This window comes from Pundamilia nyererei, unplaced genomic scaffold (assembly GCF_000239375.1).
Source record: "Pundamilia nyererei isolate P.nyererei 1_Seehausen unplaced genomic scaffold, PunNye1.0 scaffold00187, whole genome shotgun sequence".
NCBI lineage: Eukaryota > Metazoa > Chordata > Actinopteri > Cichliformes > Cichlidae > Pundamilia > Pundamilia nyererei.
The window spans coordinates 1,120,237-1,146,509 of NW_005187588.1; the positions used below are offsets into that span (position 1 = coordinate 1,120,237).

At 39.9% G+C, this 26,273-nt stretch overlaps 1 protein-coding gene across 1 annotated transcript in view; it reads right to left on the reverse strand.

The window, feature by feature from the left end:
* Positions 1-456: 456 nt before the first annotated feature.
* The window catches only part of atf7ip (activating transcription factor 7 interacting protein), a 31,092-nt gene continuing 5,275 nt past the window's right edge, over positions 457-26,273 (reverse strand). Inside the window, exons 2-15 of the mRNA XM_013914342.1 lie at positions 11,217-11,269; positions 9,804-10,319; positions 9,610-9,667; positions 9,220-9,426; positions 8,178-8,359; positions 7,809-7,946; positions 7,613-7,684; positions 7,453-7,523; positions 5,750-5,814; positions 3,539-4,219; positions 1,945-2,046; positions 1,780-1,857; positions 1,531-1,616; positions 457-1,267 (exon numbers count right to left, since the gene is read on the reverse strand). Of these exons, the coding sequence (XP_013769796.1) occupies positions 806-1,267; positions 1,531-1,616; positions 1,780-1,857; positions 1,945-2,046; positions 3,539-4,219; positions 5,750-5,814; positions 7,453-7,523; positions 7,613-7,684; positions 7,809-7,946; positions 8,178-8,359; positions 9,220-9,426; positions 9,610-9,667; positions 9,804-10,313 (2,712 nt within the window). The 5' untranslated portion in view covers positions 10,314-10,319; positions 11,217-11,269 and the 3' untranslated portion in view covers positions 457-805. The remainder of the gene's footprint in view (positions 1,268-1,530; positions 1,617-1,779; positions 1,858-1,944; positions 2,047-3,538; positions 4,220-5,749; positions 5,815-7,452; positions 7,524-7,612; positions 7,685-7,808; positions 7,947-8,177; positions 8,360-9,219; positions 9,427-9,609; positions 9,668-9,803; positions 10,320-11,216; positions 11,270-26,273) is intronic.

Genomic DNA, 26,273 nt, shown 5'->3' on the forward strand with positions numbered 1-26,273 from the left:
AGGCCAGTGGATCAGTCAGTGATCCACTGGCAACCCCAGGTTGTTTAGGAAAAGTATGTATCCCACAACCAGCTGGTGAGTGGTTGCTGGCAGTCGCCACTGTGTCGGTGACGATTTGTCTGCACAAATTGGGCAATCACAAGAACGTTGTGGATGCAGCACTCTTTGAAACAGATTTCACCTAGCATCACCCACAAACCTCTATGAACAACTTGCCAATCCTATGGGAACTACAAAGGAGTCATCCAGGCTCTCTAGGCCTAGGTGACTAAAGTCTAACTGCAGAGGAGTGCTATGGCATTAAATACAGAATATTTAACCTGTCGCTGACTTTAATAAAACCTCTTTATTATGCTTGTGAAAGTCTGGTTGCCAGACAAAACTTACAAAAGTTATCATTCTGTTTCTACCACACATTTATACATTTCTGTGCAATTTAGTTTACATGGAAAAAAAAATCCTGTCAAGTAAAAGAGGAAGAAAAAAAAAAAAGAAAAAAAAAGATCTGGGTCTGAAGATCAGGAGCGAACAACACAAATACCTGATCTGGCAGGAGGGGCAAACTTTTTCAACTTATATACACAACAGCTTAAGTCACAAAAAACACATTACATATGATGAGTCAGACAAAACCAACTGTTTGCCACTTGAACTCTCCAAGTCAGTTTGTTGCCCAGTTGTTATATGGGAAGACATTTACAGGTGTTTGTTTTTGTCCAGCGTACAATATTTCAGTTCCTAACACAAAACAGGTGAAAAGTCATAAACTATCAAAGGCAAAATGCTATGTCTTTTCTGTAACGGTTCAACTAGAGCTGGAACTGATGACATTTGTGCACTGAGGTTCGCAGAAAGAGCCAAAGCGCCCATATACATCTTTGGCTCGAACAGCAAAGTGATACGTGGAGCCAGACTGGAACTGGGTCAGCGTACAGGCCATAGGCAGTGGAAGGGCCTTCACCTCCCCAATTTTCTTCCAGTGCTGCTGAGATGCATTGCTGTTAGAGTTATCTTGATGAAAGGCATAAAGGTGATAGCTTTCTACAGCTGCGCAGGTCCGATCAACTTCTCCAACACACCAGGAGAGCACTATACCAGTCTGACTCTGCACCAGCTTTAGCTGAGGTTGTTGAGGAGGTGAGGTCCGTTCAGCCTCTGGGGGTAAGCGTGATGGTGCGGGTGCAGGAGGGAGCGGTGGAAGCGCCATGCTGGAGCCTCGAGTTGGTGTAGTAGTAGTGGTTACACTGCGGGATTTTAATGGAGTATCCTGCAAAAAAAGAAATCTGGTGTCACAGCTTGTTCTTTCCTTTTAGTTGTGGCAAAAGGATCATTCGTGCTTGGATAACTCCCAAAACAGCTAACAGCTGTAGTTTTCAACAGAGAAAAATCTAATAATAGCTTTAGAAACCAACCATCAGCAAATCATGTTAAAATAACAATTCACCAAGACTTAAACATTGAAGTTACAGAACAGAAAAGTAGTGAAGTGCATGTGTGAGAAATATTTAGAATCCAGTTCTAAAAGCTCACCACCACTGGGGGGCGGTGATGTACTGTCAACTGAGGATTGCCAGAACTGTTCTGATTGCTTAGAGGGGATGCTCTTGCTCCTGTATCTGAAAACAAAAACAAAAGCAAACAAAACAAGAAACTCAGATTATATGTATAAGTTAGAATTAAAGCACAGGATACATATGCATAGGCATCTGCCTAAATTACTAGATACTTTATAATTTGCCAGAGTGATAAAATTTGTTTAGTGTAATTTGGTGCTCTTACTGTTGTGGATGCTGATGACTGGGTTAGTGCGTGGGCTCGGTGAGGGAGTTGTAACAGTAGCATTCTTCACTCCAGTCACTGAAAACCATAAAACATAACATAATTAGCCTTAATAACATATATTAGGGGAAGTAAAAACAAAACAAAAAGTTCGCCAACTCTAACCTTGGACATCATCATCGTCCTCGGTGAGGTCAATTACGGAGCCTTTGGGTCGTGCCGCTGGTGCAGCTGCTTTAGATGCAGCGGTTACTGTAACTTGGTTGTCTGAGAAATACAAAACAATCTAAATTTAGTACCAAGTTAGAGCTGGGCGATAGAACGATAACGATATGTATCGCGATATAACTTTTACTCGATAGAGAAATTAAGCTATCGCGATAGACCTCGCCGCTCTTGTCCTCTAAAAAAAAAAAAAAAAAAAAGTCACAATCCAAATTAAGTAGCGCAGAGCCGAACCAATCACAGCCGCAGCGTCACGTCGCGTGACTTGTTACGTACAGCACAAGTGCCAAGCCGCACGTGTGTTTGTTTGGGAAGCAGCCAGCGCGTAATGGAGCCAGTGCGTAATGGAGGAAATGAGTGTGCCGACTAGAAAAATCAACCGAGCGTGACCGAAGAGAAAACAGATGATGGTTCCAATGCCGGAGAGATTGTCGAACGGAAGAGCCATAGAAGTTCCGTAGTGTGAAGGTATTTCGGCTATTTCAAGTCTGACAAAAAACAGAGTAGCGTGCACTGTAAATTGTGCCGAAAGCAAGTCTGGAAATACAATAAACTGGTGCATGCGTCACACTGTGCGCCACATTATTGTTTCGGTGAAACGAATTTCTACAATACTGTTACTGTTAATTCTACTCTCTGCAGTGTTTAAATGCTTACATATACACACAGTTACTGTCCGTCCACACATACGACTCGGTTCTGCTTCTATGCCCCAGCTTTGTTTACTTTTTCCCACCGAGGCTTCTAGACTTCTGATTGGCCAACATTTCTGCACGGTTAGGAATCTAGCGCCACCTGCTGCTTTGGCATGTTCATAGCAGCGTTTTCCTTCATTTCTGCCTTTATGTGTGGACGGGATTATTTTTTAAAACGAAAACGGAAAATCTCCGTTTTCAAAAATACCCGTGTACGTGTGGACGTAGCCTCAGTGTCTGACTGGAAGCGCTAATTCGTCATTCGGCTTTTGTCAGACTAAAGTAACTGTTAAAACTGTTTGAAAAGCTAAGCTATACAACAAGGAGAGATTGAGAATTTCCTTTTAGTTCTCAGTTTATTTGATATTGACAAAAGTTAGTCAGTTTTGTCTGTTCTTCTGTAAAACAAACTAAGATTTATTTTTAGAATTAATATTTTGTTTCTAAGTGGAATTGACAATTTAGTAGTCTGTTTCGTTTGTTCTATTTTGAAACTTAAACGCTTTAGCGGCTGCCTTTTGTGTAGTTTGCAATATTTGCCTTTATTTATCTGAAAAAGTCTCATGTTCCTTAAGTACATCTACCCTGTTGAACTTATTATGGGAAATAAATATTTAAATAAAAACAAGCTGCTGATTATTTCACATTTTACTTGTGAGCAACGGCACATTTAAATCTTACAAATATAGTTATTTGGCTTATATCGTGATAGATATCGTTATCGCCTGAAATGAAAAAAACATATCGTGATATGAAAAAATCTCATATCGCCCAGCTCTATACCAAGTTAAGGAAAATGAAATGTCAGCAGCACCTCCGTGCTCTTCAGTCATCCTCACCTGTCTTTGATGTCAAAGACATCCCCTGTGGAGGTCCTGGAGCAGTGGATCCGGTTGCTGCTGGCCCAGATGTTGTAGGTGAAGAGACTGAAGACATGGCCCCGACTACAGAGACAGACTGAGCTGGTGTCCTGGCCGTGGTCACAGATACCCCAGCATGGGGTGTAGTTATTCCACTTGCACCGCCTTGATACACAGCACGAGCAAGAGAGATCTGGCCAGAGGACATCTGGGCACTGGAGCCATGGAGGGCTGGGACAGTGGCCACGGCTGGTGCCGAGGCTGTGGCTGTGGTCGTGACAGGTGCAGGCTTGAGTATAAACGTGGCGGTAGAAGCAGTGGTTTTGGACTTGTTCAGTGAGCTGGCTGCAGACAAAGACGAGACGGGGATGTTGACCAGTGTCCCTGCCTGGCCATTCACTGATAAAGGCAACTGGATGAGAAGCGGCTGGCCTGTAGCCATCATGCTACTCCCAGGGGCAGTCTTCAAGAGGAGGGTGCCCGTTTGACTCTGGGTGGTACTGCCAGTGGCCAAGGTGGAGGTGGGATTAGAGGTGGAAGTGATCAGCTGGAGGATAGGGGTCTGCTGAACCATGGCAGTTGAAGTGGAGGTGGGAGTTGGAGCTGAAGCTGCAGCAGGGGCTGAAGCTGCGGCATGGGTTGCGGTAGGAACTGGAACTACTGGGGGGGAAAGAGACTTGTTAGAAGAGACTTGAAAATATCTGCACAGGGTACACTTTTGCTCAAAAGACTGTCAATCATTTGTTAATTGCTAGTAAAGGTGATGGCAGTTAAAAACCCATCCCAGCATGACATGGACAAAAGATTTTGAGACATCTATGCAAAAATACAACATGCAGACAAATTCAATGACACTTTTCCACTCTGCTCCTGGAAAACATGAAAGGTAAGATGACCTATTTTCTGTAATTCTGTCATGGTCAATAAACTTCCAATTACAAACATGGCTTCTTAACAGGAATAAACATTAAAGAGCAGCCAGAAGTTTGATACGCTCACTTTCGCGGTGTTTCTGTAACCAAACTCAATTAACATTGCTGAAAATTAAAACTAGGCAATATTTTTTTCCTATATATAATTGGCTACATTGTAAACACTTACTAAGAAGTCGACTGTTTTCTTATTTCTGAAGGTTTCGGTGTATTGTGAAAACTAAATAAAAACAAGACTTCTCCAAAAAAAAATGTGAAAACTAATCAAAATAAAATAAAGAGTGTAGGAGAAAGTTTAGTACTTATAATGTTTGGTAAAAATTGTATCCATTTTCAGAAAGTTCAGTGTTTTTTTGATTCTAACTGCTGTACTGATTTTCTTAAATCTTGTCTCGGACATAAATAATTATAAAGATCCAAACTAAGTGTAAAACAAATAAATACTAAAACAAACTAACTAGATGGAATTTTAAACAAAAGGTTAAAATGAAAGAAAAATAAAAACTAATTAGAAAATACAGAACTATAATAACTATAACACTTTCCTGAAGAAAAAAACAAAAAATAAAGAATAAAAAAAGAGGCTTTGACTCTGCTGTTTACAAAAGCCTCACCGCTATTTGCAGCACATGCAGCAGAGTATGCGTCAGAACTGAGCAAACTATGGTGCAAAGTTGAGCCATGTCTTCAAAATAACACAACAGTTAGGTTTGTGAAGTAAACTATCAGATCTGCCATAAAGAAATCTGCCAAATCAAACATGCAGGGATCTCTGCTGTGGAAGCCGCTCATAAATAACGAAGCAGACAAAAGCAACTTTCTGTTGCTAGAAAGTAAATAGATAAGGACAAGTCTAATGTGCCATTTGTTTAACTGTGTAAGTATGCATTAGGGATATAGTATACTTTGGCTATTATTTGAAGATCACTCTAAACTGTTCTGAAATGACTGCATTGTTGTGTCAAATCCTAGCTTTATCTGTCACAGCTTGCACTGGATCCCATTTTCATTTATTGTTTAGCCAATACACCAATACCTGAATTTGTACTACCTAAAACCTGGGAATAGGTCCCAAATATCCAACACTGGTCAGGCTTCAAGTACACACAAAGAACGAACAACATGCAAACCCACATGAAGAAAAAAGCTAAAGTTTCAAAACTCCCACAAGAAGCCATTAATTCTGTCAAAGAACAAACAAACAAAACGTACACAACATTTACCATAAAAAAATTAAAGACAGATCTTTGTTACTCACCTGCTGTGCTGGATGAAGAAACAGTTGTGGATGTCTGCTTTACCTCCATGGAAGTCCAGCCTGGCCTGTTTAGAAAGATTGCTGATACTTAGAGTTGTTGACACTTGAAGTTGCTTATGTCCTTTACAGGATGAAGAGTGAATGAGGTAAGGTGTTGACATTTAGATTTATTCCATGTAACACAGTCATCTTTGTGGTAGGAACGAGAATCAAACTTAAAGCGTGTGTCCGAGTTTTCACAAAATCATTCATCGGTATTTAACTGCAGTTCGCTCTCTTCAAGCATGGTGCCAACTTCACAAAGTCTGTCAGCAGAGATTAATATCCTTTTCAACATGATAATTTTTAAGAACACCTACAAAGATCTAAGTGACTGGAGGGTGATATTTTGACAAAATGTTTATATATGTTCTACCACGAATAATGACAATTGTCCCAGTATGCTTCAGTTCCTGTGGCGTTCAAGCGTCAAAACGACATGCCAGTTCTTTCCTCGTACTCTCGAAAAAACTCCGGCCTTCTCTTTACTCGCAGTATTTCATTGATAACGTCTCGAATTTCTCTCCACTTCTCACAAGACAGCACAGGAAATCGACGCTCAATGTACATCCTCATCGCCCTCCTCAAGTTTACGGGCAAGGCCTCTTTGCCCAATAATCCAACATAGTTGACCTTTGCGACCCAGTCACAGTAGACATCGTATGGCACTAAGTAGCGGAAAATGTACGAGGCGTAGCGGTCAGGTCTTGGGTTCCCTGAGCTTCTCTTGCAGTTGTGGTAGAGCACGTTTTCCAAGTGCGAGGGAATCGTGCGGAGTTTAATGTCTGCTCTGCATTTCCCTTCATTGTACTCTGCCAGCTTTCTCGCCATGGCAACATGGCGGGACATATCTGCTTCCTCTTCCTCCTCCATTTCCTCGTCTTCTCCCTCCATCTTGACAGACAGTGCCGGAGTCTTATCAACAGAGGGCACCAATCCCTCTCTGGGCACCTCAGGCTGCGGCTCTATTGTCTGTCGACGGAGCACGCTGTTGGGAGGAGAGGTGCAGTTTTAACTACACTCTGCACTGCCTGAAGAAACGCTCAGGCTTCATATTGTAGAACGTCACAAGACTCAGGACCTGGACCCATGTGGGGTTACTTTGCAGGTGCAAAACACACACTGGGGCATGTGTTTGTTTATTCCAAACAAGTCTTTAAAAATATTTGGAGCGAAATTAAGACTTTCAAAAAGATGGTCCTGACAAACCGAACAAGGGACATGGATTCTTGTTTCCAAAAAAGTATGGATTTAGAGGACGTAAAGATTGATATTCTGTCCATTTGTTTGTAATCTAGTGATTACACTTAGCAACCCGGGACAATGTCAACTATTCACAGTGTAACGGTTTCGTGTGTAGTAAGTACTTGCTTTAGTCCGGTATTGTCACGTTCATACAAAAGCAAAATTATATTCACACAAAATATCATCATGCACAAACTGCTGTATGATTCAAAGATTACATGTTTAAGTACACTGATGCTGTCAGTTTTGAAACCTCAAAATCAGACTGACAAGTGGACTGTCAAAAGGTGTTAACGTCCACTGAAGGGACTAAAATGTCTTTTAAAAAAGCCATGGAGATTTGCCTCTCAAATACATGACTTAACATACAAAGCATAGCTGACAGGGATCTAGACTGAAAATGAGTCCTGAACACTTACCGCTGAGCTTGAGGGTTATTCGTAACCGCTGCCGTTTTGGCAGCAGTAGCAGCAGCAACAGCAGCAAGTGCCTGTAGAAAACAAATAAGAAGTTTCAACATTTTTCATCACCTGCATGCCAAATGGAAACATTTTAACAAGTTACAAAAAAACATCTTACCTCCTGTTTCCTTTTATTCTCCGATACCTGATTAGCCTCTCCAAACTTTTTTGATAGTCGGGCAATCTTGGCCTGAAGAGAAACACCAAGTAGACTTTAGATACTTGTCAAATGGAAGCAGAGCATCTTCCAATGCCCAACATGTTCTCCTTATGGGACAAATTTAATTTCACATAAAAAGTTAACCTGCACTCACTTGGAGTGTGTTAATGGCAGCTTGGTGTTTAGTGGCGCAGTCAATTTTGTCTACTCTGTCCTTCAGCTCTTGGAAATGTTTGTCAAAAATGGTGAGCTCCAACACCTTCAATCGCTCCTCCACTAACTGCTGCACAATCTGCGAAGAAGAATGAGGTGAAAGGGATGAAATGTTAAGAAAATTGGTGAAGAGAAACTTATATTTATCCAAGCTCAGCTATATCAGTCAAAATTATTATAATTAAGGCCACAGAGCACTGTGAAAAAAATGAAGTCGGCATCAATTATGCTGTATGTGTGAATGGATTTAATGCAACCAGTGTTTAAAAGCTATTAGAGTAAAAGCATATCTGAATACTCGAATACAAACCTTCCCGAGTTTATGATGACTGCCAGCTTTTGTAGTAATTTTAAGTTCCAGTTGGGCCTCCAACTCCTCACGGTCCATCTTGGGCCTCTTACCCTCTATTTTTACAGTTTGCCCATCTTTTTCAGAGCCCTCCGATAAAGTGCGTTTCAGTCCCGAGGTTGAGCTCCTCTCCTCTTTCACTGCTTAGCAAACAAAGACAAACACCAAAATATTTAAACTTAACACAGAACCAGTAAGTTACTTTCAATAAGAACATTTGTTGGGTCTCCCTTTCAGTGACCCGGGGCCCTCAAAAAGAACTGCATACCTCTGAAGGCTTTATTTTCTGTTTCTATTGATACTGCCATTATGAACGCTGAAGTTATGTAAAAGCTGATCAGAGGTTAGTAATTGAATCAAAGGCATGTCCTAATATAAACTGAGTCCATATTCATATGGACTTTACCAGTGGTTCCTTACTCTGTGACGCCGTTTTCTTTTTTACAAGCTAGCAATAAGAGCCGTTGTTTACATGGTTAACATTTTTCCAGTGTTTACACCTGGTGTTTTTTTCTTCTTCTGTTTGTTTGACCAATCAGCATATGAACTGAAGTCTAAACGAATCCCTGTAAACTTACAAAGGGTCCTCTTGTGCTGGATGAGTCCCTACCCTCAAGTAAAAACAACACCAAATATAGAGTACTAACTGCAATCTTTTCCTACTCCTGCAGTCACACAGAAAAAAGGCACAACTTCCTCCAACTCCAAGAACTGCGAAAGAGTTCCACATATCAAACTGCAATATCATCCAGGAAATTTATTGCAGTAAAATCCTCAAATGATAAATTTCCTGTGACAATTTTCCGAAAAAGAAACCACCCAACTTTTCCCTTCAGGATCAGAGGAAGCCGATTTATCCCATGGTAAAGTATGCAAGGATTCTGCATTCTGACTTGAAATCTTATCAAATCATTTATGTTTTGAGTACAGTGTTACATTATCCTATTCACATGTCATGTAGTATATAATTGCTTTTTGCGTTGCAACATCCACCATCTCATACCTGTATCAGATGGTGGAGTGGACGATGGTCGAGATGGCTTTGAGGCTTGTCCCACATTAGTTTTTTCCTTTTTGGGCTCCACTTTTACAGAGCCCACCTCCATCTTTTCCTCACACGTCAAGCCTTTCTTCACATCCGCTTTGTCAGTCTCTACTTTTATGTCATCTTTGATTTCCACTGATTGTTTTTGGTCCGCACAAGAAGAAGCTGGATTGGGTATAGAGCAAGAAGATGAGGAAGAGTCGGAAGTGGTACATTTAGGAGAAGAAGGCTTTTCATCTGGTACTTTGGCTGTGGAAGCCTCAGTGTCCATTTCCTTTGTAGTGTCACTATCTGTTTCCATTGGTTCTGTGAAGTCAGATACTGCAGGTGGCACAGGTGTATCCAAACCTTTCAGTGGGTCCACTGCCAAATCTACAGCTGGGTCCTCTTCTACAGTGTGGTCCTCCTGAGAAAATTAAAAATGATAACCAATTAAACGTTTTTCGGGCTCTCCACTTGCAATACGAACTACAGTATAAACTAATTTTTTAAAATAAATATAAAGGTATCTGACAGTTTTGTTCATGTTTCCATGCATTTACCTTCTTCTTTTCCTCAGCTGGGATCACCTCAGTGTCTTTTTCCTGTTGTCCCTTGCAGTCTGTTCTAGCTGTGACAGGTTCACTTGATGATGATGGTGTGCCATCTTTCTTCTCATCTTCTTCTACCTTTTTCAGTTCAAAATTTAGAGGATCCACTGGTGATCTCGGAGCAGTCATTTCTTCGAGTCCTTTTGGACTTGAAGAGGGAGGGGAAGGAGACAAATTTAGGGACAGGGACGGTGTGGGAGAGCTCAGAGCGGTCGGAGAGACGGGTGGTGTAGTCTGGGGAGTGTTCAAGTCCAGGATGTTGTTTTGCTCTTTGTCGCCCACTTTTTGTCCGTCCTCTTTATGTGTTCCATTCATCAGAGGTGGTGGAGATGGGTTGGACAAACTTGTACCCACAGTGAGCAAAGTGCTGTGCAGGTTCTCCAGCTGATGTCTATCACTGATCTTCATGGTTTTCCTGGCGCGGAAAATCTTCTTCTTCTCTTCTGTCACAATAACTTCCATCTTTGCCTGTGGAGTAGAGATAATAGATAACATGCATTCAGAAGGGATTAATGAGAACAGACAACACCTAGAGCTGTAAAAGTTAATGGCACAGTGTCTTCCGCTAATTAACCTTTCCTGATTCTGATCTTTACGCATTGCACAGTATTGGGTGCACCGTTTCCGAGAAAACACTAGAGGACACTGCAGAGCTCTTTGGCATTAGCTTTTTCTTTCTGGAAGGTTCTTCTGTCACAGCTGTCTCTGCACCAAACTGATGGTTCCTTAGCAGCCCGTTCCTTTACTACAAATTTAACTCAGCATCCAAGCCAAATCACACTCATCCATCTGATTACACATTGCTTCATCTGTCCTACAGTGACTTAAGTCAACAAGCAGCTCAGTAAGCCAGGAAACCTTTTTTCATGGTAGTCAGAAAAGCTAAACTTGCTTCTGCAAATCCCCTCTACCTCACTTTTCTGAAAAACTACGGATTTCATGTTTACCTAAGCCCCAATCCTGAGAACAGAAGTGGCACGAGTTAACAACAGCAGCAGCTCAACCTTCCTCCCATCCCCCCATCCTCCTATTGGTTCCCTCGTCAGCAAATCAGAACGGACCCATTCAGGCTGTGCTGGCAGCAGCAAAAGGGTTATGCAAAACATGAAGGACTTTCCGTATAGTTGTGATTGTTGTGCACAATTTACTGTTAAGGCTAGTTGTCACATTCTACAAGGATTCATTTCATGTCTACTTATTTTATATGCATGGAAGCATGTGTTGATTTTACCTTCATTTTATGGGTGTCAGAAGTAAAAATGAACCTGAGCTGTGTGCAGGAGATACTTTACTTGCAGTAATTTTCTTCTTTTACACTCATGTGTTATAATATTAAGTAGCATAGAAAAAGTATTTAGAACTCACCTTCAAGCCAAAGGGTTCCTGACAATGGACTTAATACAGGACTTGTCGACAACCTGAAGGACAAATGAGAATAATTTGTTAGCAAATGTCTTAGTAACTTGAGCTCTAACTGTCTCTTTGGCTTCAAAGTGATATATTTTTCCAGGTCAATATGAATTGCATCAACTAAAAGTGCAATTATGTCAATTACTGTATTTTTTAACATACTTATTTATATCCAGATTTAAAATAGCATACAGTAAAGTAGACTAAGGACACTAAATCCCGGATTTTGATAAGACTGATGCTTCTTCCTTACATTTGTTTCTGCAGTGTAAAATTATCGGTCGTGACCAGCTTTCGCTTACTCGTGCTGGTAAAGCAAATGAAATTGCCTTAATTTGGAATTTTTTAGGAATAGTATTTATGACGTGACAAAACTCGAAACTATTTTTTTTTTTTCAAAATTCAGTAACTCACAAGGCAAAAATTACTCAAAGGTAAACACAATAACGTAATATCACAATTATATTTTGGGTGATTATTCAGTTATCTGCAAGCAAGAGGCTTAAGAAGAACACCAATAGAGTGGTGACAAACTGGTGAAGGTCGCCAAAGTGGTGACAAACACACAAAAGGTTAACACAAAAGGACGCAAAACAGGAAAGTGGTTTGCCAGAATGATGGACAGAAAAAGATGTTTTACTGCAGAAAGGTTGAACTTAAAAAAAACCCAAAAAACAAAACATAATTATGTACAGGTAAGAAGAAAAAAACAAAAACATGCAGTCACTGACAGTTTTGTTATATTTTTGGTCTTATTTTTCCCCCAGCTGCTAAGATCAGACTGTCGCTTCTAGTGGTAAAAAGCAAAAACAGACATTCAGATGGTAGGAACCTCAAACAGCCATGTCTTTATACTGGTTTCAGTGCAAAAACACAACAAAAAAAGTGGTTACTACATGAGAAACCTTTAAACTCCGACCAGGAATGAGCAGTAAGCCGTGTCAGTTTCACACTGTAAACTTGGTTAGCTTTACTGCTACTGCAGTACTCACATGGTGCAGAGAGAACCGAGGGAAAACAGCCTCAACTTGCAAAAATCTCTCATTTAGCCTTGTGTATGTTGAAGCTTAGCAGGCTGCCACATGTATATGGAAAAACACAAAGACTAATGTGGACTGAGCATACAGCTCCAGCTTTAATGCTGAGCAGCACAGTGAGATGTTTGTACACACGTTCAATATGTTAGGCCTTCCCTACTCTGTTTTTACATGAGCATGCATGTTTCTTGCTGTTTTCCTTCCTATTGTTCTAAAAATAAGTAAGGCAGCATTTCAATACAATTGCCTAAAAAAGATCTGACCTGAAAAACAAGAAGAATCAGAAAAAAAAACTCCTAAAAAAGCGTTCACAAATATGTGGAGCAGTGAAAACTGCAAGAACAATTATTGGTTTGCTTCACATTCCAGTGTTACTGCACACTGCGCAGAGCCGACTATCCCCCTCCCCCGTCCCACGGCCTCATTTACTGCTCCTGGATTTAGTGCAGGAACTCAAAATGGCCGCTGGATCTGTTGTTTAATGTCAGCCCGAGCTCTCAGTAGCTAGCTGAGAAGGATTCTCATTCAGGTGTATCAGGTTGCAGCACAACTCTGCTTAGCAAGAGTTTTCTATTCAGCCTGAGACTTCGGCAAGCTGTCACATTGTGAACAAATTGTAGAACATTTAAAGAAAGTGCTAATTAAGCCAAACATAATCTCAGTTATTTGCTGATAATATTATTAAAGTGATCTTTAAATCCAACCTTTTTATTGCTATAAAACAAGCAGAAAAAGTATTGAGTCGATTTTGTCAGGTTTTATTATTAATCATTGTTATGGTCTTTAAAAATGTACACAGACTGTAAAAAAGCGCAGTTCTGTGTATAAACGCTCAGTGCATAGATTTTTAATAGTTGCTTGCAGCTACGAGAACTAGTCATCTTGCCCCTGTAAAGTGCAGAAAGCAGTCATAACATGTATGAGTAGCATCAGGGTGTGGCATTTAATCTTCACTCCAAATTAGGCCAAAAAAGGTAAACACTATTTTAAAAAAAATTATTTATCCTAAATCAGCAGAAACAGCACAACGTTAATCAAACTTCACACAACAGAAACCCACAGGAAAGCCAACACATGAAGGTTTATAGATTGGAATTCAAATCACTAAATGACGATTCATACAAGTTGTGAATGTTTCCCAAGAGAGAATCCACTGACTACTGAAACAGAAGACACCCACTGTTTCTGTGTCCTTAAAAACACAACTATGTGATTAAACCGAGTTCAAGGATCTTACTATGCACAGATGCACTTTTTAATTTAACACTTGCGTTTTATTTTTGCAATGTTTTCTAAGCCAGGCTATGACTAACAGCTTACTAAATATGAACAGCAACTGCTTCATTTATTTGAAGCTACAGAGGGTGCATCAAAGGAAAGAGCCATGGAGAGATATTCAGACTCCATCCTTGGACTTAAACAAATCTTTACTCCAAGTTACAAAATAGCTGCTCATTCCTTTAGAAGTATTCCTTGAAACTCACTGTGTCAGCCCCCGATAAGCGGTCATTAAACTGCCGATTACAAACTCTGTCAATCTCGACTACAAGCATAACTACTTCCAAATAAAGCAGAAGCAAGGTCACTTGCTTTGAGAGACTGGAGAGGAGTTTGTGTTGCAGCAAGAAAACCTCTAACCTTCTTCAGTCTTTTAGCAGCCAAGCAAACAATCAAGACTTGACATTCATACTTTGTGGTTACATGCAACATCAAAACCTTCTCTTTCAGAACATGGAAGAACATCGCTGGTACAGATGGAAGACACGGTCATACTTAATGACATCTTGATCATCAGTTTTCAAGACAACATAAGACAACCTGGCTTAACATCTTGGCCTTTCCACCAACACACGCTGTCGAGCATGTTTGTGACCAAGCGCGAAGTTATTCATCGTCACATCTCTGGCTGACCTACAGATTTCAGTTAATGTTAAATCCCTCGTTACTTTGTTTGTTTGTCCACTGTGCACCATTAAACACTAGAAACAGTGTGTGAGTGTACCACGGGTCAGCATGAACAAATAAATCAGTGAGTTCAAAGAAAACACACGTGTTTATCAGCAACTCAAGCCAAGAAAGCCCGCTTTGGACTAAGACAACACAGTTGGGCAGCTGTGTTATTACAGTATATTGTTATTTGAGATTTACAACTTACATTTTGAGGGGATGATGACAGACTGTCGAAATGCTACCTTTTTGAGTGAAGTAAAAAATCTTTCTTTCTATTAAAATAAAACATAGTTAAAAGATCTTCTAGATCTTCAAGTTAAAAAATCTCATTAGGAGAACCTGAGATCTCTTAAAAAGACGTCAACTTAAATAACAGAGAGACTCTAACTGTTGAAATACTTTAAAAACTAATTTAAAAACCCACAATTTAAAAGCAGGTTATGTAGGATTGGGGCCTACTGACTGTGAAGCAGGCACTGGGTAAGAGGCCAACAGCAGACTACAAAAGAGAGGAGGGGCTCAGTTAGGACCAGTCCATCAAGCACATTGCAGTCATATAAAGTCTTTATAAAGTCTGTACTAGCTATTAATTAAACCATTTTCAAATGAAAAGCCTGTTGAGCACTCCTGACACAGCAACGTGTCTTGTTGCATAACATGAGCCGCTAAATGTTTTCCTCCCTTCCTGCTGTCACAGTAGCAAGATTTATTTACAGCTTGCCATAAATACATGCAAGTTTAATCCTTTTATCATTTTTAAATGTAGCGTAGTGATTATCAATGACAACACTAGCTAGCAGCGCACAGACAGAGGGAAAGTACCCTGCACAGACTGTTGCATGGCAACACCCATCCCCCAACTCTAGCACAAACTAGTCCACTGTATGGAAATCTACAGCCAGCACGGGACAAACCATGTTAACAAAGGGCAAGGGGGGGATCTGTCCTTTTATTAAAAACATCACCGGCAGAGGACATTTATGATGAAAAGGTTAAGGGCATTATGTTTATTTGAAAGCACAGTATTTTATGCTGTTCTGTGCTTGCAGTGTTAAAAATATTAAACTGTTTCAATCCACTGTTTTTATGCAATTAAAAATATTAAGCCCTTTCAGGGAAAATTTTACTGCTCCCTCTGGGCTCTCTGCTAAATCTTTGATAGAATTAATCTGAACTGGATACATATATGATCGGCCATGGTTTACTCCAATAACCTGAGGACTTGCTGTTCTTGAGCTGAGCACAGTGTTAGCCACAGTTTTCAACGCTCTCTAATGACTCCTGAGGACCGGAGTCAGACTGTAACATAATCTCACAGGACTCTTCTTGGCCATGCTAAATGCCACACTTTCACACAAAATGTTGAATTTATTAGAAACCAGGGAGGGGGAAACAATAGCTGTTTTAAATTCTTTCCATCGCATAAGTATTTACAGGCGGTGCACTAGTACCTTAGGGATAGGTCTCACAGAAAGCAGTAATTTTGTAATGTTTTGCCTCAAGACAAAACATGCAAAAAAAAAAAACAAACCCCTCCAAAAAACCTTAAATAAACATGAATTCATATTGTTCAGATATAAACAATTTAAGCCATGTATAATGTAGACAGTGTGCACACGCTAATCAGGATCACATTTCCTTTCTGTTCAGTGATAAGATGACCATACATTTGCAGGATGTGTTAAGATCCGATGAAAGGTAGAGGCACCAAAAGGTTTACTGATTTTTTTTAATTTGTTGAAATATTTCAAAACCTAGAGCCCTGCACCATCTCCACAGACATCCTTTGGCTTAGTATTCACTGTATTCACACTTTCAAAACAGAACTGGAAAAAAAACCAAACCTAAAACCTTTAGACTGTTAAGGCTGAAACTGAAAATCAAACTGAGTGGACCAAACAAACCCAAACCGCTCAATGCGCCAAATCTCTAAAAAAAAAAAAAATTTAACAAAAGCCTCAATACTAAACAATGATAGAAATTATTTTTTTGTATGTGTTCACCTTTATCAGGATGACTCTAGAAAATATGGCATCCACTGAAGGTCAGATAAATTACTGAGCAGAGGACGATCAAAGGTAAAGGGGAGGAGTCTATGTTTTTCCTCTAAAGCTACTACGCAGTCTGTGCTAAAGACAAACCAAACAGTATAAAAAAAAAAGTAAAAAAAGAAGTGACATTACATTATATATACACAACCAAATGAAAAGCAACAACACAGAAAACAAATAAAGTCACTAACACAACAAAAAGCAGCACAATGTGCACTTTAGTCTCAGCTTAGCTAGCAGTGCACAACCAGCGCTAAATTGCACACTTTCGACACTCAACCTAGAACAAGCTGAAGCCACCCTCCCCCTCTCTCCATCTGTCTCTTTCACACAGACAGACACACACACACACACACACACAGAGAAAGGCGCTCTCTCTGGAACAGCCTCTCCCTCTTGCTCATGGGCTGAACCATTCTGCTGTAGGGCGGAAGTGGGGGTGGGGCGTTCAAACAAAGAAAATTTTACTTTATTTCTTTTTGAAGTAATACTGCACTTTCAGAATTACCAAGGGAAAACCAGAAGTTTTTTTTGGTTTTATCTAAAATACTACTGCTAGAATGTTCTAGACCCGCTGAAACGTCTTTAATGTCTTCCTAAAACATATCAAACAAGCCAGTTAAGCAATTTTGTACCAAACTGTGTATACAATCTATTGTTTTTATTGAATGTTAAAAGATTATCTCAGCAAAAAAGGAAAGAAAGTGTGTGTATATATCTTTTATTGAGAATAAATGGTGCTTTCTTAGTCCCAAAGTATCATGCTAGCTGCATCCAGTAAAAAAAAAAAAAGAGCAGAGTCTGACACAATAAGCAGCCTCTACCCGCCCAGCCTCTCCCTCAGCAGGGAGGGCTGCTGTTAAATGAGACTAAACCATTCCTATGCGGGGGTGGTTCCTCTACTCAAGAGGAACAAAGAACACACACCTAAAAATATAAAATCAAAAGCCTACATGGTTCATTTTTTTAATCACTTCTTCTAATTAGGTTTGCTTTGAATGATTCATCAAATTAAAAAGAACTATTTATGGTAATTTCCTGATTTGACACAAAAACGACAAAATAAGATGAAGTAGGATAGAAATACAATTTTATTTAAATTGTCATTCATATTCAACCTGCACCTGTCTTCATCAACAGCCCTCTTGCCAGAGTCAATAAAAGCTTGCAGTGCACTCTTTGCCTAACCCTCCTTTCTTCCATGACAGAAACACAAAATGGCCACCAGCGCTGCTGCGAGGAGCATGCAGAGTACAAGCTGGATCAGATCACATAACAAGCCCCACCCACAAAAAAAGAAGGGGGGAGGGGGGGGAAAGCAATGCGTATCTGCAGAAATCTTGATATGCATACGTAGATCTTGAGGAAACAGCAAATTTGACGACTGAGTGTTATCTCTGCATGTTAGTGATCTACTGTAAATCCTGGTTTAGCTTATTTTTGTTACAAAAGACCAGAAGTCTTGTGCTCACTTGCTCACTACCACCCTAAGCTATGATTGAAGAATTAAGAAAATCTCGACAACCTCAAATATTGCTAAATATTTTATAAGTCTGAAGAACTGGGTAATAAAATAACGCCTTTTCTCTTTCAGACTGCCGTATGTCCTTCAACCAGTAAACCTGAGACTTCGCTGTCTAAGCCTGTCAGACACTCAAGATGTTGTTGGTTTTATTTTCTGATTAACTATACACTGAAAAAGCAATTAACTGCTATCTGATATTAGACATTTTTATGAAGGCTAAATACTGTGGGGGGGGGAGATAGATGTCAGCCAGTGAGGTCAGAGCCTGCATTCCTACATTACTGCGCAGAATGCGCAGTCTTCCCTTCCCCCACCCTCTCCTCCTGCATCTGGATTCAATGAAACCTAAAATGGCCACGCTGATCTGCTGTGCGCAGGCACACTGAGCTCTTACTGCCTGCTACACCGGCAACAAGATCTCATGTTTAGTAGGAACCACAACAATAACAAAAAAAATCATATGTGGTAAAGTCTGACCAAAACATTTAATGTTAGCTGAAGTGATTTTATATCCTTAAACACAGGAAAAAATTTTCAAAATTCCCCTAAACAGGTAGCAACCTTGGGTCTATGGCTGTCACACAATCTAAAATATTCATACACAAATTCAATCAAAGCTTTCTTAATATTATAATACTAGGACTCTGAAGCTCCAGTTTCCAACCACAGTGGATGGAAAAGTCAGGTGAACTGGAAAATCTGAATCACCCAGAGGTTTGAGAAAAAGTGCGCGGATGTTTGCTCTGAGATAGTGTATGCATGCCAGGAGAGGTTCCAGTCTGCCAAGACCTTGAACAGGGTGAGATGTATAGAAAACATTTAGATGGATACATTCAAACGTGGACACTTTAGAAGGGAAGAGCACGTCCAATACCAAAACTGTTAAAAGGAAAAAATGTGTTCAAGTACACATGATGGTACTGACGATACTTTCCAGAGAAACAGGTGCAATTACAAGACTTTATCCTTGAACACATTCTCGATATGCTGTCAAATTCATAATTCATCTATAAGTGGATGCAGTCACAGTTTGAACTCACTCAGCGACAGCAATAAAACTGAACACAGCCCATCAGGTATAGTCTGCCACCTGCCACAGTCAGTTTTTATGCTTTCCTTATGGATTTAGTTTTCACTTTTGTTCAGCAGGCATGTGGACAGATCAACTTGGGGACCAAGCTATTGCCACTATATTTGATCATTCCTCTCTCCAGTGGGATTCCTTTATCTACATATATCCAGCTATTTGCCATCAAGACAGTGTGTGACGTTCCTTTAACTGTTCCCTTAGCTGAAAACCCCAAAGCGCATAGTAATAAAAACAACACGTAAAAAAATAAGGAAATTACAGTAGAAAATATAAATAAAGTAGTCTTGTAGTAGTATTGTAGAAACCAATTTCTGAAAAGTAGTCAAAAGAAAGGAAATTTCTTTTGACATGATTTTAACTGTTGCGTTTAAAAGCACTGACTACCATTTCTCAAACATTGTACGCGTGATTGTGCCTCCCCCCCTTCTTGTGACAAATTAGACTCCAGCGAGAGCTGGGTAAAAGGAAAAAAGGGAAGAAAACTAGGGAAAGGGTGGGGGTGGGAGAACCAGGAGATCCATGTGAATCAGGCAAGCTGAGCGGGGTTTGTGTAATGACTACAGAAAAATGCTATGGATGGTTACAAATACAAAGTGAAATACACCATCCACCAAAATAAAGTCGACCTTAAGTTAATTTTAAGGCATTAAATAAACAAAAAATAAACAAAAACAATAACCCCACACTTTTGGTTAACTGCAGAACCAAAACATCTGCATGTAGTTGCTCCATTTTATTTTTTCAAGAGTCTGAAGGCTGTGTGGAATAATTTGAGTTTAGGTCACATTGTATGAAATAGCTACAGCTAGCACACAAAGTCAGAGCCACAGCCTGACAACAGAGCACCGAACCCCTCCCCCACACCTGCAGTCGGCTCTCTGGAGGTTTACAGCCAGGCATGGACTAAACCATTTCAGGAGTAGGGGGGTTCTCATAAAAAGGGAGGGAACTATAAAGATAAATTACAATTTCAAACCTACCTAAATGATTCAGACTCTATAGTTACATATTCAGGTCTAAATAAGTCTATGCTGAACAGGAAAAGATTTGTTGTGTGTTCTAGTCCTCTTGTGGAGGCAGATATTTTACCCTTGGCTTTGAAAGACCTGTTCATTCTCCTTAAGCTTTTTGATCAAATTTTACTTCTGTCTGTTCTGCAATAACTCATCCTTGTTTATGTCTAAAAGTGGGTTTTCTCGGAAGTTTGCTGCGTGGTAATAAAGTCCAGAATTAAGGACTCACAAATCCAGTATTAACAGCTTCCTCCTCTCTGTCTAAAAACAGACATTCAAGCATAAAGAGGCCATGGAACTCACACACTGTTTTCTGTGAAAAACTTTGCAGGACACAGCTAAAATTTCCTGACTCGATAATTTAGACAAGTCAACAAGCTAGCAACTTTGACACTTTCCCATCCCCCACTCTATTCCTTTGATGGGCTGCAGTGAATGCTAGAGCACAAAATGGCTGACTGCCTGAGAATGCCTTTTGTAATTAATATAGCTAGCCTTTCCCCACATACGCCTGTTTAATACCACTCTATTTTAAAAAGAACTATATTTGTTTCTCCCCTCCCTGCTGGTTTGTATAAACAGAAGACTCTTTTTAAGTATAAAAGGAGAAGACATATTCTAATTAACATTCATTGGACCCACAGCAGTAAATGGTCATTTCAATTGCATTTGTTGACATGTTAACATAAATTAGCCAGCTTCATAATTTGACAGTATTTATAGCAAATGTATTTGTTAGCAATGTCTCAAAGTATTCCTATTTGGCTAGGCTACAATAAAATAATAGTATTTGTAAAGTACTAGTACTTTTTCCCATATATTTCTCTCTTTTACTTCTGAAAAATATATTTGTGAAATATTGGTACTTTGTGGGTGGCATGAAGCAACACACAAGCACACCGAGTATTACAATGGTAACTGTAAGGTAAGAGAGCTAATCCTGCTTTTGCAACTAACTTTCAAGAGAATGCGTTTTCTCGTGTTTAAATTGTTGGATTAATCTAAATCTAAAGCTTGACTGATAAGAAATTAATAGCTGGGAACAACCCTACCTTGCTCCAGATTCTTGCTGGAAGACTCGATGACACTTGGCAGACACCAATACAGATTCAGTGGACTGACTGAAATGATGTATGGACGATGGCACAATCCTAGGCTTAGCCTATTTAGTAAATGTAGTAAAGGCTAGCTCACCTTTATGAACGTGGTTAAAGTCCAAGTGCTCCAAATTAAAGGCGGAGACATTTTCCCTTTCACTAGTTCTACTTCTTATTTAGAACCAAACCTAGCTGGGTCAAGCATACCCATTTCACATTCACATATCAAATATCACATATAATTAAATGTTCAAACTATAATGGCAAGACCTCTTCCCAGTTGAAAAAGCACCAAACCCCTACGCTCCCTCCTGTGATGGGCCCACGTATAGCTTTTAAGTTACCCTGCAAGGCTGAACAGGTGACTGGCCTGTCCCTTAAGTCATGATTTTACTCTGTTGCAGAAGCGAACATCGACAGCTGGAGACCTGACAGTCAAGAAGTCATTCTTGTTATACTTCTTGGACATCAGCTAGAATTCTGCTGCCTGAGGAGCATATGTAGTTGGTGCATTTTAATGTAAATTCTCCATGGACGTGAAACAGGAAAGCACACAAACCCTCATGCTAATTATGTGACTTCAAAATTTATGTAATTGAGATCGGAGCGGACACACTGACAAGGAGAGTATAATTCCTGCTTTAGAGACAGGATGAGGAGCTCAGTCATTCAGGAGAGGTTTAGGGTAGGGACAGTACTCCTCCATGCAAAAGGGGCCCATTGAGATGGCTTGGATGGTTATTCTGACACATCCTAGATGAAGTTTTTCAGGTGTTCCGAGAAGTCCCTGAGATAGACCAAGGACACACCATTAGGTCGCTTGTGAACAGAATCAGCTGAAGGAAGTTACGTTGTAAGTTACGACATAACCAGAAACTCCTTTTAATGCTACACTGTAACCTTGCACACAACCTGACATGCACCTCCTGAGAAATATAACTAACTAGGTTGACAGAGCCCACAACAACTTCAGTGACATGGAAGGCTATGGTGATCTTTCACAGCACCTTGGCCAAGGGCCTTCCATCACAGTTACCAATACTGCAGTAGAATCACGTTTGACAGCAAATTTGTTGTGACTGGAGAAAACAGATTAATGCTCTTAGCAATCGTTGCAGCAGTGGCCTGGTTACTCTGACAAAGGAAACACGGTCGCTAATTTTCTAGTGCTGCAGAATTACGCTGGTTTGTACACCTGTCATCTATTGACTTTCAGGGATGTTTTAAAGTATAACAGGAATCAAGCCTGAAGTCCACTGCCAAGTCCATGTGTTGTTGGTGCATCGTAATGTAATTTGTCCATGGACAATTGCACAACATGGAGAGTTATGCGGACATATGTACCAACCTTTATGTTCACTCACTGAAGATGAAATTCTCAGGCATCAACAGATGGAAAAGGAAAAGGTTATCCAGGCTTTAATCATGATTATACTCTGATGCGGAGCTGAAGACCGGACGGCTAAGTAGCCATTCCTGTTATATTTCTTTGAAATCCGCAGCCTGGGCAGCATGTATAATTAGTACACTGCAAAGTAAGTTTTCTGCGGATGAGTCCCTATGGTCACAAAAAACAAGAAGGCACATGGGTGTCCGAATGGACCCTCGAGCTAACTGCCTTATGACAAAATTTCCTACAGTAGATATATAGTAGTCGACTAATCATTGCCGTTTTCACTACTCTCTATCAGAGTTACTAGTTGTTTGAATAAATTGTTAAAATTTTAATAGATTCCCAATCCCATGAAATGATTGTGTCCTAAATGTAATGCAGTCAACTGCCACAAGATGGTGCATAGTTGTTTAGAAACACCTTACATTTGTTAATTTAGGTCTGATCTTTTTGTTAACAAAATTAGAATGAGATCACAGATACAGGCCATGGAAATTAGCTTTCTCCGAAGCATGGATAAGCTTTCCCTTCGTGATCAGGTGAGGAGTTTGTCATCTGAGAGGGGTTCAGAGTAGAGCCCCTACACCTCCACATTGAGACATCTGTCATCTCCTGGGTAAAGTATTCCGGCCAGGAACCTGCCGGGAGAAGGCACAGGCGTACACCCAAGATATGCTGGAGAGATTACGTCTATTGGATGGCCTGGAAGAGGCTCGATGTTTCCCTGAATAAGCTGGAGGAGGTAGTCAGAGGGAGGAGACACAAATCTCTCTGAGACTGCATCAGGAAGGGTATCCAGTAAAAATATGCAAAATAAAACATCGGGAGTTACTTAATGTGCCAACTGTTTGTGAAAAGAATAGCTGAACACAGATTACAGGTTTTACAGTTTTATTACTGGCTAGAGTGCACAATTCGCTCAGTGTGGCCAATGAAAAATATTTTCTACCTGGGTAGTTGTAACTTGCTTCAAGCTTTTTGACCAGTTTTCTTAAAGCATTCCTTGACCACCATGTAACAGTATTGGTAATATTCATCAAACATTTGCTCCTTCTGTCATAGGGAGTGCAGCTAGTGAGTGCAGTTATGCACAGTCGAGTCTTTTTTTTTTTTTTTTTTACATTTTGGTCGCACATCCCCTGCTTCATAATCTGGCTGTACTTGACAGTGTGTTCTTCTTTAAGTGGTGAAACAAGTTTCTTGTTTCCATTTTCAGTGGAAACAACATTCTTTACATATTTTACACTACTACTTTATTGGAGGTTGCTGAAGTAGCTCCCTTTTTAAGTATTAAATCATCACCTGAGACTGGCAGGCAGCTCTTGCTATCAGACATGCCTGGGATTATCTCTTTGTTGCATGACCTAGACAATGTATAACCATAGCTTTGCTACAGCAATGATATTGAGATATGACACTTATCATGTAATATATATTCTGGTATTGCAGACAATATGACATTACACAACCCTACAGACCACAAAACCCTGACTAGGTGACTAGATGTTTATCTATTCTGTTAAGAAACCGAATGGAAAGCCAACTAATCATTACGGCTGCAATTGGGTGGAAAAACCCCCAAACTAGGAGACAGTGTAGCTTCTCCTGTTTAATGGTTTACTATCACATTTCAATTATTAGCTAACAAAACTAAAATGGTGTTCGCTTAGCAAGCATTGTCATAACATTATAACATTAAGTATCAACGCAACACACTAACGTAAATCTATAAAACTGACCCATTCAGATTTGATATCATAGATCAAATCTGGGGATTTAAATATTTATGAACTGCAGTTTATGAGCATTTAAACTACTGCTGTCGCTTTACTAGGGCTGCCATGATTAGTCAACTAGTCACAATTACGTCGACTATCAAAATCGTCGACAACTAATTTAGTAGTCGATGCGTTGTTTGAAGCTTTGTAAGATCCCAAAAGACCCAGGAATAAGTAGCAGGATTTAAGAGTGTAATAACGGACTGAAACAGAAGTTGGCAGCACTGCATGTACAACGATGCCAGCTGCCTTTAAACCCCAAAGAAGAAGCAGTGTCCGGTATCGTAGCTGTGTCCAAATTCAGGAACCGCATCTTCCTGTGCCCGCATTAGTAGGCCAATTACGTTACAGCGACACGACGAAGATTGTCCAAATTCGAAGACTCCGACAAATGCCGCCAACAAATGCGTCCTTTATTTCCCAAGATTTGAAGGATGGGTCGGGTGTATACTTCGTAGCCCAACCCTGTCCCAGAATTCATAGCGCATGCCAGCTCAGTTTCCAACAATAGCGGCAGCTAGTTAGTTTTAATATTACTCTTATTATTCTTTCTGGGTCACAAAATAAACTTAACATATTTTCAGGCGAGAATGTAGCTGTGTAAACTTCAAACACCAGCTCAGTGTATCAAGACACCACATATTTTCAAAAGTGCTCCGACGTTTTCAGAGACGTCTGTTACCCACCAGCTCGATAGCTAGCCCGGGTTCAAGGCTCACTAGAGCCGGTGAGAACACCGGACTCCCGGCAAATCGTTTTCAAACCCACTGCCATCTTTCGCTACTCAGGTTAAACATATATAAGTCACTTAGATAACTTAAAATGTTATTGTTTGGTTTTTTTCAGTATTTTCTTTGTTCCTGAGTAAATCGGTTTGGCTGAGATTAAAGTTATAGTTTTTACACAGCTGAATAAACGTCAAGCAGACAACTGATTATCAGAAGTGTGAGATGCTCGAGAATATACTCCGGTGTCCTGTTATATTTTAGATAGCAAGGAGCAGACGACTGAGATTATTAAGCTCCACCGAAAAAATCTGCAAATTTCATTAAAATTTAATAAACTATCATCTTGTCTCTACTTTTAGTTAGCACATACCATAAACACTTAAAGCTGTAAGCTAATGATAGTTATACAAGAGCAGATGCATGCTAGTGCAATAAGCTGTACGTTTTACGTCCAATGGATGCATGATCTGATTAGTCGACTAATCGCAAAAATAATCGGTGACTAGTCGACTAGCAAAATAATCGTTTGTGGCAGCCCTACTTTGCACAGTCTGCATTTAAGTTTGTTTTCTGTGAAATGCTTTCGCATTTTTTAAAATCTCAGTTTCCATTTTCTTCCGTCTTCCTGCTTTGCCATTCGCCTACACTTCTTCTTTAATATTGAGTGCAGTCTTGCAGATGGAAAATGTGATACTGCCCCCATACCTTCCTGCAGTGTATTGCAGTTACAAAAACACATTTATGTGGTATGTATATGACGCGTCAACAATAAAATGATGGACTAACCACTTTTTAATAGTCGATGTCATAGATTATGTCAACAAATTGTGGCAGCCCTACTAGCCAACTAGTGTTTCTGATGTCTACTAGCAAGGGGAGTAACATCTATAAATCTAGTTAAGTAGTCGCGCATATCCCTATGTAGCAGCAACTGAACTTTCTAAATAACTGAAATATAGCTAGGAGGCCTGTACAGGTAACTTGAATACATGAGAAAGACTTTAGTCACCTAGTCTGAAAACTATTGTAAGATTCACTGCTTTAGGTAATGTTAAAAGGTCAATTTTTTCTGTAATTTTACAAATAACTTTCCTGATATTTCAGTCTTTATTTGCCACATCACTGCTCTTCTGTGTAACATCCCCTTAGTACTCATATTGCTACCAGACAGCTACCAGGATTAAATAATTAAAAACAGCCACAACAAAATATGAAGCTGGAAAATACGCAAGTGTAGCATGTCTTAAGCACAAACATTCTCATTTTAATAGGATAAAAATCTGTGTAAAACCTGACCACTTTTTTATTGTTATTATCATCATCATCATCATCATCATTATATGTGAAGTA